General features: G+C 41.9%; 1 protein-coding gene across 7 annotated transcripts in view; it reads left to right on the forward strand.

Annotated features, from left to right (window-relative positions):
• The window catches only part of LOC106656441 (E3 ubiquitin-protein ligase TRIP12), a 35860-nt gene that overhangs the window by 16511 nt on the left and 6433 nt on the right, over positions 1-12916 (forward strand). For 3 of the 7 annotated variants that reach the window (XM_023459953.1, XM_014377416.2, XM_014377417.2), the window contains exons 2-6: positions 5854-6180; positions 6267-6566; positions 8133-8748; positions 11345-11982; positions 12503-12900. In XM_023459953.1, the coding sequence (XP_023315721.1) occupies positions 5883-6180; positions 6267-6566; positions 8133-8748; positions 11345-11982; positions 12503-12900 (2250 nt within the window). In that variant the 5' untranslated portion in view covers positions 5854-5882. Of the gene's footprint in view, positions 1-4096; positions 4346-4538; positions 4742-4767; positions 5457-5853; positions 6181-6266; positions 6567-8132; positions 8749-11344; positions 11983-12502; positions 12901-12916 lie in introns of those variants that run through there. The other 4 variants (XM_014377411.2, XM_014377418.2, XM_014377415.2 and 1 more) reach the window with 4 other exon arrangements.

The raw sequence follows: 12916 nt of genomic DNA on the forward strand, positions 1-12916 counted from the left end.
GCGCCTTCGTGTTTCTCTCTCTGTCTTTCTCGATGTCGATGTATATATATGTATGCACTTGCGCGAGTCCATGTACGCACATATACACACACACACACGATTGCGCAGAGGCACATTCGAATGCATACGACCTTTTGCACATGTACGTACGTATGTATATCTAAGTGCGCGCGGAGAGGCAGCAACGACAGAAAGGAGTAACAGCAAAAAAAAGAGAGAAAAAATTAAAAACTGTGTAAACGAGCGATTGTTTGAACTATTGGCTTTCGTCGCGCAATTCAGCGTACATATACGCGCGCGCACACACTTTGTCATCGTGTGTATATATATATCGGGGGCCTCTGCGCGTTATATCCGATCGATTTATCATATTGCCGATTGGAATCGTACTGTATTTCCAATGTTGTTGTTGCGCGCGCGGAGAGTTTTGCTTTCTCTCTCTCTCTCTCTCTCTCTCTCTCGCTTTCTGAGCACTCGTGCAGTCTATACAACACACACAAAAAAAAGCTGCTACCGTGCGAATGTATCGCGCAGGGGGGGCATGAAAAAGCTCCGAAGGGCTTGTTTCGTGTTGTTTGTTTTAAAAATATAAAGACGCGAACTGTACGTGTTTATAACAAACGCGGATATGAGATTATATTATTGAAGCTTCGTGTAATGTAGCAGCTATATACGTATATCCGAGGCAGCGCACGAGTATAAGAGAGAAAGAGAGACTCGACCTCCATTACTCAGCAGCAGCACAGCAGTATACGAGAGCAAATGGCTGGCCTCTCCGTTGCCTTGCCTCTGTGTCTGTATGAGTGTATGAGTGTGTGTGTGTGTGTTTGAGCGTGTGCTTGGCTCTTTGCTTCTGCTTCAACTCTGTGCGCTGGTGTTGTTATTGTTGCTACCTCGACAGAGCGAGAGAGAGAATCTAACTTTTTTTTTTTCTTTCTTACGTACCATAATAACGCAATACACACACACATACGCGCGCGCATATAATTGTCGATCCGTTGTTAATGGAAGATGATGCCTCGTACTGTACAACTCTACATAACGCAACGAGTTACGGCGAACCTTGTGGTGCTGCTGCTGCTGCGCGACCAAGACGAACTCGGAGCGCTCGTCATGCGTATCATGCGGATGGGAAGCAAAGTTCGGACGCGAGTTATTGTACGCGAATTGACGATCCATTGTCGGGACTTTTGTGTCTAGGACTTGGTATATACTTATGAGGAATTATATGAACGGCCGCGTAAACAGCTGCTGCGAAGTGTGTTTCGAAGCTGTATACGTGAAATAATTAGTTTTATGCTATATAGAGGTACATATCGAACACAATGGTGAGAGATAGATAAGGGTCCAAGTACGAGGTGAGGGGCTGCTGCTATCGATTTGAAAATTACGAATTTCGAATGCATGGTAATAAATTGCTCCATGCGAGAACCATCTGTACATTACACACACACTTTGACAGGTTTTAAACTCTCGCGATAACTCGAATATAATAATAATATATTATTTTACAAAATGTGCGCAGCGATTCCCCTCTTGCACTCGCGCACACATTTAAAGCTCCTTCGTATACACGCATTCATACTGCTCTTCTCTTGGTAGTATAGGTTATACATTGCGCGTATGTCTGTGTCTGTATGTGCAAGTAAGTCGGAGTTTGTTGCTCTCCTCGCAGCTCGCTCGGTTCTCTCTCTTATACACACTTGGCTCTCTTGTGTGCAGCCCACACGACGACGACGGTGTATATAAACGGGCTTCTCGCCTCGTATCTACGGCTACGGAGAGATCCGTCGACGCGAGGGTGCACAGCTATATACGTCACACTCGAGCCTCGTTGCCTTTTACCCATTGGTCCTTTACATATATTACGCACGCCATACATCTACAGCGGTATTAACATTATGACGCTCAGCTGCGTAAAAGTCCAACGCTCTCCCCTTAGTATATATTTACGCTTATGCTGGCTGCGTATAGTTATTATTATTATTATTATTACCATTGTTGTTGTTGTTGTTGTTATTATGTATAGAAAAAAAAACCTCGAGGCCTTGGGCGGTGCGAGGTGCTTTGTTGTTGCTGTATAGTATAGGCATAAGGCACAAGGCATATACCTATTGCGGAGTCTTCGCTCCGAACGAGAGGACGAAGATTCGTTGAACGAGTCCGTCCGTATGTTTTTTTTTCCCTCTCTTTCCTTCCGTACGAGGACGAATTTTTCGGGTCCAGTTTTTAAGAGACTAAAACGCGTTCGGTCCATGACCACGCACGAGCTTCTTGTATTTTGATTTTTTGACTTTGAGTAACGCACATCGTAGTTAAAGCGAGAGAGAACCTCCTGTCATGGCCTTACAGCCAGATAATAATGGATTGTCATTAGCGTATATGACGCGAGCCTCGCGAGTGATAAGATTCTCATGTTTATACGTGTGCGTGCCTGTACGAACATGTGTCATTTTTTTCTCGCATCTTGACGTAGGCGCATTTGTTTATTTTTTGCATCTCATTTCAAGCTTTGTTATACTCGTGTAAAGAGAAATTCAGCAACGAACTGTAACAGAAAAAAGGAAGCATTACGATTGCGTAAAAGAAACGAATGAACTCTCGTCGAAGGTCAACGACCTTCGTCGGATGTTGCGATTAAAAACGCACCCGAGTCATCGATTTTCATGCACATCAGGGCCAAATTCGCGAGCGTCGGTATATATTCTAAAATATTAAACTTATTAAGCGGTTGCAATAAGCTCGAGCAGCTACAATGCACCGTCGTGAAAAGGTGTGTGTGTGCGCGACGCGGCCCCCATTGTGCTGACACGAGAGGAGGCACTCGACAAATCGCGACTCGTGACGTAAGAATTTTCAATATAAGCATATCTCGGTGAGTCTTCGATAGGCGACAATGATATAGGTATGACGATTTTCTTTTATTGCCAACGACGAGAAAAATCAAATCGATCACGGAATTTATGGCTTGGATCGCCGGAAGTCGTGTATTAAAATTCGATTATTGGAAATTAACGTCGTTTAAGATTTTTATACATCGTTACATCGTATAGAGAAACGGAGTTGAGGAAAAGCACTTGTTATCAGGTGGATGCGATAAACGACGTCGATTAATAATTAAGTTAGAAAGAAACGAGGTATCTACGGAGCAGCGGACTTTTCGAGAACAAGGAGAACACGTGTTGCAACGATCGAGAAACGTCGCTGGAGAAAATGACGCCTGTATAATCGTTCGGAATGACACACAGCAGCAACGAAAGAACTCTTACTTTTTCTGATACGCTCTTCACTCGTACTTCGGGAGATATTCGTTTTCACGTTTTAAAAGGAAGCATGTGTTCAAACGCACATCGATGAGATCGGAAATGATAAAAGGAAGTTTTTACTTCAACAAAGTATACGAGGCAAGTTTCTCGGGGGGCTCGTGTATACGTTCTATAAATAATGTAAGTCACTCGAGCCTGTACGAAGGACGACGTGGCTTCGGATAAGGCTCCAAAATTATTTCATTTGATTCTAATACGAATCAAAGACTCGATATAGGTGCGGGATATCGTATACTCGTAAGGAACCTGGCGAGAACAAAAAGATCGTCGCACTGGTTGCAACAAGGGGGTGCTGCTGCCGCGATGCCCGAGAAAGAGAGGCCGGAGACTGTAGGTATATATAAAAACCAGTTTGAACAAGTGGCGTGATGTATATATAGGTATCGCGCGTGCAGCACACGGCAGAGAGGCCACTGCCCACCGAAGTAACATCCAACTTGTGTTAATATATCGGACACGTCCGTCCGAGTCAATGAAAATTTCCCGATTTTTGGACGATCTGAGCTTTTTCAAAAATATGCACGCAATTAACGGCCCCCGCTGCAAATGTCAAATCGATCTCAAAATCCATAACACGTGGACGCGACACGCGTTATACGTACTTACGTACGTATATTATCATAATTTAAAAATCCAGGTGAAATCAACGAGCCTCTCTCTCCCTCTCTCCGATATGGCGCGCGCGCGCGATAGAGGCTCCGCGGATTCAATGTGCTATGATATTCACGTGGCTCTTGCTGTGTGTATGCCAAAAACAAACAGTACCGTACATATCATAATAATACTCGTCATCTCTCTCTCTCTCTCTCAAAATTTAACCGAGTTTACATCATCGTCACAATCGTCCGAGTTCTCGCTACGATCGGTCCTCTCTCGTTCTTCATCTCTCGTCGTGTCTCGTCTTGTGTTGTGCCTCTCTCTCTCTGTGCTCCGATATCTCGATTTCGATACTGTACGTATTTTACCCGGGTACACATCGTTATTAAACAGAGAGATAGACTCTTCTCTCACGCCTGGAAGTAAGTAAAAAAAAAAAAAAAGAAAAAAAGTTTGGTGGCGGGAACTCATACTCACACACTCGTGTATACATACATAATATAATATCCTAATGCGCACCCGAGAGTCGTCGCTGCTTCGCTGGCGTCATCGACTCGCCTTTCGCGGTAGTATACACATTTACACATCTACACACACACACACAGCGTATAACGCGATATATATGTGTTAGACGGTGTGTGCGACGACGACTGCTTGCTTTCTGGCCTGCTTTTTCGAGTCATTTGCGAACGAGTCTTCTGCCCCGACGAGCACGACGTTGCACACTAGTCAGGCCGTACAGTTGCGGAGAGCGATACAGAGGCGTTGGGAGTTTATACATATATATGTTACATTATTTCACGACACAACGACGAGAGGTTATTACCAAAAAAAAAAGAAAGAAAATAAAAATATTCACACCTATACGTACAATAATAATAACACGGTTCTCTCTCTCTCTCTCTGCGGATTTATTGTCGTTATTTAACTCGTGTGTGTGTGCGCGCGCCATTCGAGCCAAGCTAATCTCGCGCGTGTGTAGTAAGTTACGTGAGCCAACAGCCAATATAATTCGAATCGCAGTTTCGAACGAGCGACGCAGAAAAGAAAAAAAAAATTCAAAAAATTACAAATAAAGATACCGTTGATTTTTGGTGCGCCCTGGTTGGTGCTGCTGCTGCTGCTGCGCCAAAGACCGTGTGTGTTAGTTTGTGCGCTTGCGAATTCTCGAAATCGATCGGGGCACATAGAGCAGCTCGTATATACACAATACTCTCCGGTGTGGTGTGTTGCGAATGATCAGCAGCGTCTCTCTGTATGCAGTGTGTCGTGTGTTGTGTGTGTCATAAAAAATCGTTTGCGCTTGTTACGACGTGTGTGCGACAACTATCATCATAGATGTATAGAGATACGTGCAACGTACGAGCCGAAAAAAAACAACATAAATTACATAGCGAGAAACTCGCATCCATAGAAGCCATCGCTCATTGAAGTTGCTTTTTCATTTTTTTTTTTGCTTCGCCTACCGAAAAAAGAAAATTAAATACGTCGTCATCCCCGATTCTCTCTCGGCCGGGTGACTAATTTCTCGAGGTATGCTTCAAAATTAGCCGCCTATTTTTCTCTCCGGTGTGCACAGACTCGAGGAAGCATGAAAGTTGAAAATTTCGGGGTGTTTGAGAGAATCTTTTGCGATTTTATACAAATTGTCCGTTAACCTTTGTCAATGTCTCTCGACAGAAGTGCGTAAGCAGACGGTTTATTTGTGCCAATTTCGTTGATGTTCAATTCAAACGTTAACAATGAAAAGTTTGATTTTTCTCACATCTGCTTGTGTTGAAATAAAGTGAGGTGTGAGAAACTAAAATTTCATCTGAAATGTTCAACAGCAATGCCTTTATTATTATAGATTGAAACTGTTGGATAACAAATGTTTATGCATTATTTGACTGAATAAAATTATAATATCCTTTTTTTTTTTTAATTACAGATAGAATAGTGGCATGAGTCGATTAATCTATGGCAGATCAACAAGATCAGTCGTCGTCCGGGGGGTCTGTAGAGAAGGCCAGTGCTTCAGCAGATACCTCTAAAGCCAAGGGGAAAAGCTCAAGCAGTGGCGGAGCCGGTGGGCATAGAAAACGACCTCACAATTCTGTGCACAATCCTACAGAAGAAAAACGACGGAGACCAGCTTTTAGTGAAACACAAGTACAGCCTGCATCAACTCACAAGCATCAACGCTCTGCAGAATATTCAAAAGGAGACAGTCGGTCAAAAAATGATAGAAGAAATAATGGTGTAGAATATGTAAATGGTAAGTTGGAAAATATTAGAAACCTCTGTGAATCTATGATATAGAGTTCTTTAAATAAATTATCATTATTAAAATTTTTTTTACAGATACAAATTGGAGGCAGCAGCAAAGAACGCATAATTACAATAGTGGAAATAATACTAGAGCACGTCCCTCAAGACATAGTATTCCTGAATCAAATTCAGCACCATTAGATTGTGTGGCTTCTCGCACTCGTTCGCGAACTCCTCAAAACTCACAAACTCTAAATCACGGGTTTAGCAGTCACGATTCCACTTTATCCAGTGGTTACGGAAGCATTAATAGAAAATCAACTTATACTAACAGTCACTCAGCTTCTGGCACACCAGTTACAAGCCATCCATCAACATCTAAAGGAAATAGAGGTATGATATTCATAGAATATACAAATATTATTGAGACCTAAGACTTATAATTGTTATTGCAAATCAAAGATACCTAAATGAATTTCGCAGAAATTTAAAATTAAAAGTATTAAATGAAAAAAGATTTTCATTCATCTTCAGTTAATAGTTATGCAATACCAATTATATGAAAATACCTAAGGTAGTGGTTTTATGTAATAAACCATCTTTGATGTTTCATTATCCTTCATCTAACAAGCTAGCATGATTTCTCATTCATAATAATAAATTATGCTTATAAGAGTCAGTTAAAAGCTTGAACTTGAAAAATTAACAATCATGTTTGATAATAAATTCATTAACATACTAACTACACAAAATCACTTGTAACTAACCTCTATCTCATTATTGCATCAAAAAAGTTTAACAACTTTGCTGTGACAATAATCCAATTGATGACCTCAATTTATTCAAAATTTTGTACTCTAAATACTATTCCCAATACCTTACCCATATGAACCATAAAAAGTTTCACAAGCACATAAGTATAATAATTGAAAATCAAATTTCTTAAAATGATTGAAAAGTTATAGTTATTACAAATAATTCACAAAAATTATTTTTAAGTAGATTTAAATTTTTAAAAAACTTATAGTAGTGGCACAAATTGACCAAGCATTAATTTGTAATGATCAAATGCTTTTAGAATTAAAATATGTAATTGAGTAGACTATAAAATATTAGCGGTAGGATAATTAAATGAAACAAAAAGTCAAATCGGAATGTATATCATATTAGGGACGAAGATGAGCGAATGTCTGGAAGGATTTGTGTCAGCTGTCAAAGCGCTTTTTCCTATATCGGCACAAACCTATCATCAAGAAGGTAAGCCTTGTGCTTATAGCAATCAATGCATTTTCTGATCTATATCTCCACCCTTTGGGTTTTTTACGTAGCAATTACAGTTATATCAGAACCAAAGATATGAATTACTGCAGAAAAAATTGAATATACATGAAATTATACAGACATTACACCTAACCTGAAAAAATTATTATAGATTTTAAAATTTGTCTGAAAGTCAAAAATTTTAAGTTACCTGCATAATGCAGTCTCATTCAAAAATTTACAAAACATTTCTACTAATCTTTTTTGCTGATAAACTTAAAGAACAAATTTCAGTCATTCACATCAAATAACTTGCATGCTCATCCACTCTTTTACTAGTTTGGTTTCATTGTACTAGCTCTTATTTGTTTCAAACTTGATTAACTTTTTCAGACGAAATTTGTTGAAACTATGTTTGAATTCTTTACAAAAATAAACTTTTATAATTTTAAACATGGAATTTTGAGTTTAAAAATATCTAACAAGACGTTAATGTGTCACAGCTATGTGGTCCATCAATAATGCAAAATTATGTAGTTTATTGTGCGTCAAATAATTAATCATAATTTACACCTTCAGTCATACCTAAATTTTCTTGAGTTATATTTAATTTCTTATTTTCTTCATTAGTCCATTTAATTGTTCATAGTTAAGGCATGAAAGAAAATGAGTTTGTTAAAAAAAAATAACTTTTTACAGGTGGTAAAGGGGTAGCAGCAAGTAGCAGCAGCAACAGTGGTAACGTTGGAATACCAGTAAGTCTGCCATTACCGCAGCAACCTTTACAACAATTACAACAGCAGCAGCAGCAGCAGCAGCATCACCAGCATTTAAGCGGCAACAACAATAACGGCAATAACAATAACAGCAGTCTCCTAGGAGGTCTAGTAAGAGCTGGTGGAAGCGGCCTCAGAGTGGGTAACGCCGTCGGTAGCGGTCAGCCTGAGGCGGCGGCTGTAGCACTCAGCACTGGAGGTGCTACAGCCGAGACGGCGGCAGGAAGTGCCGCCGTCGCAACCGCCACAGCAAACACGATTCATCAAGCAGCGACGAGCAGCAACAACAGTGCCAGCAACAACAGCACCGCGATTGGCTATCAACACAAACATCTACTGCGTTCGCGAGTCAAACTCGTAGACCAAGCCAAAGATTTTTCGCCATCGGTGCAGCAGTTGCTCGCGGCTCCGTCGTCGACGCATCAAGCGGCTCCTGGCATTGGTGGCTTGCCGCCCAATATTAATACTAACCCAGCGACAAGTTCTGTAAAACACACAAGATATTACAGAAAAGATCCCGGCAGCAGTTCCGGTTCTCGGTGAGTTTTAATATATAATATAACACGCGCGACTGTTGACATCGTTACTGTTATTGTTGTATTATTATTTTTATTTCGATTTGGTCCACGCAAACAAGCTTGATTCGAAAGATTTTCACACAGAATACGTTTGAAAAATCATCCAGTTTTGTAGTTAAAAATACCGAGTCTGAAATTATAGTACTTTTTTAAAATTGACTAAAATCTTTATAGTCAAATTACCCGACGAATTTTCGAATTTGAATCTCGTTTCATACAACAACGTAGGTACCGAGTTGCGCAGTGCGATGGAAAATTTCCAGAAGGAAATGTGGAAACCGAAATGTTCCTTTTAATCGAAAACGAAGTTCCCCCACTTTCTCTCGTTACTTTCAATTTCGATTCCAAGACTGTGCAGGCGTGCACATGCAACTCTTCACTTACAGTTTGACCAGTGACCAGTGCACGTGCTTTCCTCTTGTTTCTCTCGTATCCTAACCGTTTTCCGGTCGTTTCGTACCATGTGCGAGTGAAGTGCTCGAAGGGTTCAATTTGTGTTGTCGATAATTTATAAAAAAAAAATGGAGTCCTCCATCAAATACTCGACCCCACAATATTGCGCTTTTTGCGATTATTCATACTCAGAACCCTGTTTGTATTGTGATAAGTGCGCAAGATCCTTGCAAGACAATTCTTCAGACGAAGTTCCTATGGTCGTTGACGAAGATGATAATTCTGCAAAGGCCGTTATATCGTCCGGTTCGGAAATCGACAAAAATGATAGCTATATATGGGGTGAATCAAAGGAAAAAAAACGGAAGATTTTCCATCACGAGGTGAAAGATAGCGACAGTGAAAATTCATCCTCCAGTTCTCGGGAATTTCGTCGTTATCTGAATACTTTCTCCTCGGACGAAAATTCATCAGGTACAGATCGATCTGATTCTAATGAGAATGCTCATGGTAATGTTCCACCTAACCATGAAGTTTCATCAGGTAAAGATTCATCTGATTCCAATGATGATTCATGTGCTTCTTACAAAACCGCTAATGATTATCCAATTAACAACGACGAAGGTCAAATCGTTCCTGACGACGAATGGTTTGATTCCTATGAAAGCGAGGATGATAATCCAGCTGAAAATGATGAAAATCCATCTAACAATGATGAAAATGCAGCTGATCCCGATGATGATTCGTCTGGATCGGACGAAGATCCAATTGATTCAGACGACGATTTATCCGAGTGGGAGCAATTGCCAGATGAGTGGCAGCCAATGCCAGATCAATGGGAGCAATGGGAGCAATTGGAGCAATTGACAGATGAGTGGGAGCCATATCCAGAAGAGTTGGGGCAAGATCCACATATCCAGGCAGATATGGGATATGCTCATGAACTTGAACAATTTGAAAATTTGATCAACTCTAGCGTATCTAGGTAAGCGACAGTCATCAACTCTATCTAAAATGTCGATAATTCTTCATTGTTACAGATGCAATTCGATAAAATCTGTAGGCCCTGCTTCTCGATTTTTCCAGTTTATAATTTCAATTTCCAACAGACATGCTTCAATGTCTCCGAACTATTGTAATACGATCTTCGAGACACACCACGTGCTCATCTGTCGATCATTTCTCTTCCTTAATATCATTTGTATAGGATTTTAATTTTCATTTCATGTAAATGATGCATAATAATTCGATCACCTTGGCTTCGAGAAAGAGAGAAAGCCATCTCGGACAGATCGAACTTTCGTATGTATATCGCCTGTAGGTATATCCACGCACATACTTTGAGCATGTGGTGCTCGCTCGTTCGTGAGTTGTCTATACAGAGACGCACACTCGTGTGCTCAGCATGCCCGCACGAGAGAATCTCGAAAAGTTTATGTAATGAAACGCGTGCGCGCGAGCGCACAAGACAACGGCGCAGCACCGCGTAGCGAGGTAGCAGTCTTTTTCCGCTTTGTCACAAGTTTATGTATGCACAGTGCGATGTCAGCCGATTTTTTCTCTCTCTCTCTTTCTGTTCCATTTTGCATTGTGCGTTTGATGTGGCAAGAAAGTACGAGTCTCTCTCGTGTATCGCATAAGCGCATGTGCTTTTCCTGCGCCGAAGTTGCTGTGCGTCGAGAAAATGGCTCGTGTTCTCTTTCTAACCGAGTGTGTGTGCGTTGCGATGATTATTTCGAACAATATTTTTAGCCCTTAAGGTCACGAATGTATAAAAATCAACAGCGAGCGACGCTCTGTATGTATAAGTTTTGCGCTGACGCGTAGAGGCAGCACACACAGTCGTCAGTCAGTCAGTATCAAAATAAAAATACGAGCGTGAGCAGCGACTTATAGACACACGCACACACATCGAGAAAAGAGTTCGTTCTCTGAGCTTTTTTTTATCTATAATAATAATACGTCCAGGTAATACGTGTGTGTACATATTCTAATCAGCTTGTTTGCGGACTAACATTAATTTTTTTCTGAGGCAACGTTGCTCTTGAGATCGCTCATGCGATCGTTACGAAAACATTGCGACGATTATCTCGAAATCGGCTCCGTTTTTTGTTGTTGGTGCATTAATAATAATGTTCGTATCTTTTGCGTGATTTTAACACAGGCACCGATCGACGTCGAGAATTCGCAGGACAACAGTCATCGATTCAGGCGCCGACACGTTGCCAACCGTCGCGGCCGCGATGTCGAGCGACGGACAGCAGCAGCAGCAGCAACAGCAACAGCAGCTGCAACCAGGAGGCAACAGCTCCATGGCGCCGGACAGCAACAACGGCGCCCTGACCAGCGCCAGCAGCGGCAACAACAGCGCCAGCGGCACCAGCAGCAGCAGCAGCAGCAACAACGTGAACATGGCACCGGGCGCGGCGGCAGCGCCGATCGCCGCCCTGCCACAGCAGCAGCTCTATCCATTGCCGGTCGGTTTCCCCCCGACGTCGCATCCCCTGGTCATGCCGGCCTCGGGGATGCTGATCGTCGAGGAGCTACCGCCGCCCGTGCCGCACCCGCCACCGCCGTACGTGCCTGGCGGTGGACCGTCCGGCCTGGGTGCAGCCGCCGCTGCCGTTGCGGCCGCTGCAGCCACCGCCGCCGCAGCCACTACCGGCGATAGCGAGAGCGACGAGGGCGAGGTGGGCCGACTGCAGGCCCTGCTGGAGGCTAGAGGGTTGCCGCCCCACGTGTTCGGCGCGCTCGGGCCCAGGATGCAGCATCTGCTGAATCGCAGCATGGGCGCCAACTCGGGTAAGCGAAATTCGTTATCGAGCATACAGGCACACTTACCATTAATACATGTAATCTGTGTCTCTTTAACAATATTATTATCAAAGGCTGTACTAATGGATAATGATTCGAAATTGATTAGATGCGAGTAACGAAATTACTGCTTATTTATTTATTTTTTTATCTCTTTATTATTCAAAAATAATTCACTATGAAAATTGATAGAAATGATACTTTCGTAGTAGATGAGAATTTTCGTAATTTGAACTCTATTGAATTAAACTCAAAGCCCACAATAATTTGTATTAGCTTCTCATAAAATCGAATAGATATTTTATCCTGTATTATCTATCATTAGATCGTCTTACCCATTCTTGCATATGACTTAAATTAAAACTTTAAAATTTTTCAAGTCTAATCCATAATCTAACGTGCAAGCCTTACTTATTTTATATTAATCAATACTGTAAATATATCGCACTTGTCTAACGCAGCATCATAAGTCACAATTTTTTTTTCTGTCTGATTTGTCGCACTGTAGGTATTTACCTGTCAATTTCAGCCGCAAAAGCTCAACAGCTTTTAGCTGGATTGCAAGCGGTAGATGACGAAGGCGAGCAATTGCAAGCCGTCATCGGAATGGGCGAGATCCTGGTCATGGGTAACGAAGACACACTCGCTGGTTTCCCCGTGAAACAGGTCGTAGCCGCTCTGATCAATCTGCTGAGCATCGAACACAATTTCGTCATCATGACACATGCGTGTCGAGCATTGACCTACATGATGGAAGCTCTGCCACGCTCATCGACCGTAGTCGTCGATGCAGTACCGGTTTTTCTGCAAAAGCTCGAGTCCATCGAGTGCATGGATGTGGCTGAACAGTGTCTCACTGCTTTGTCGATGTTGTCGCGTCGTCATAGCAAAACTATTTTGCACGCGGTAAGTGTTTTTCACG

The sequence above is a fragment of the Trichogramma pretiosum genome, unplaced genomic scaffold, assembly GCF_000599845.2.
Source record: "Trichogramma pretiosum strain Unisexual culture from Peru unplaced genomic scaffold, Tpre_2.0 scaffold10, whole genome shotgun sequence".
Classification (NCBI taxonomy): domain Eukaryota; kingdom Metazoa; phylum Arthropoda; class Insecta; order Hymenoptera; family Trichogrammatidae; genus Trichogramma; species Trichogramma pretiosum.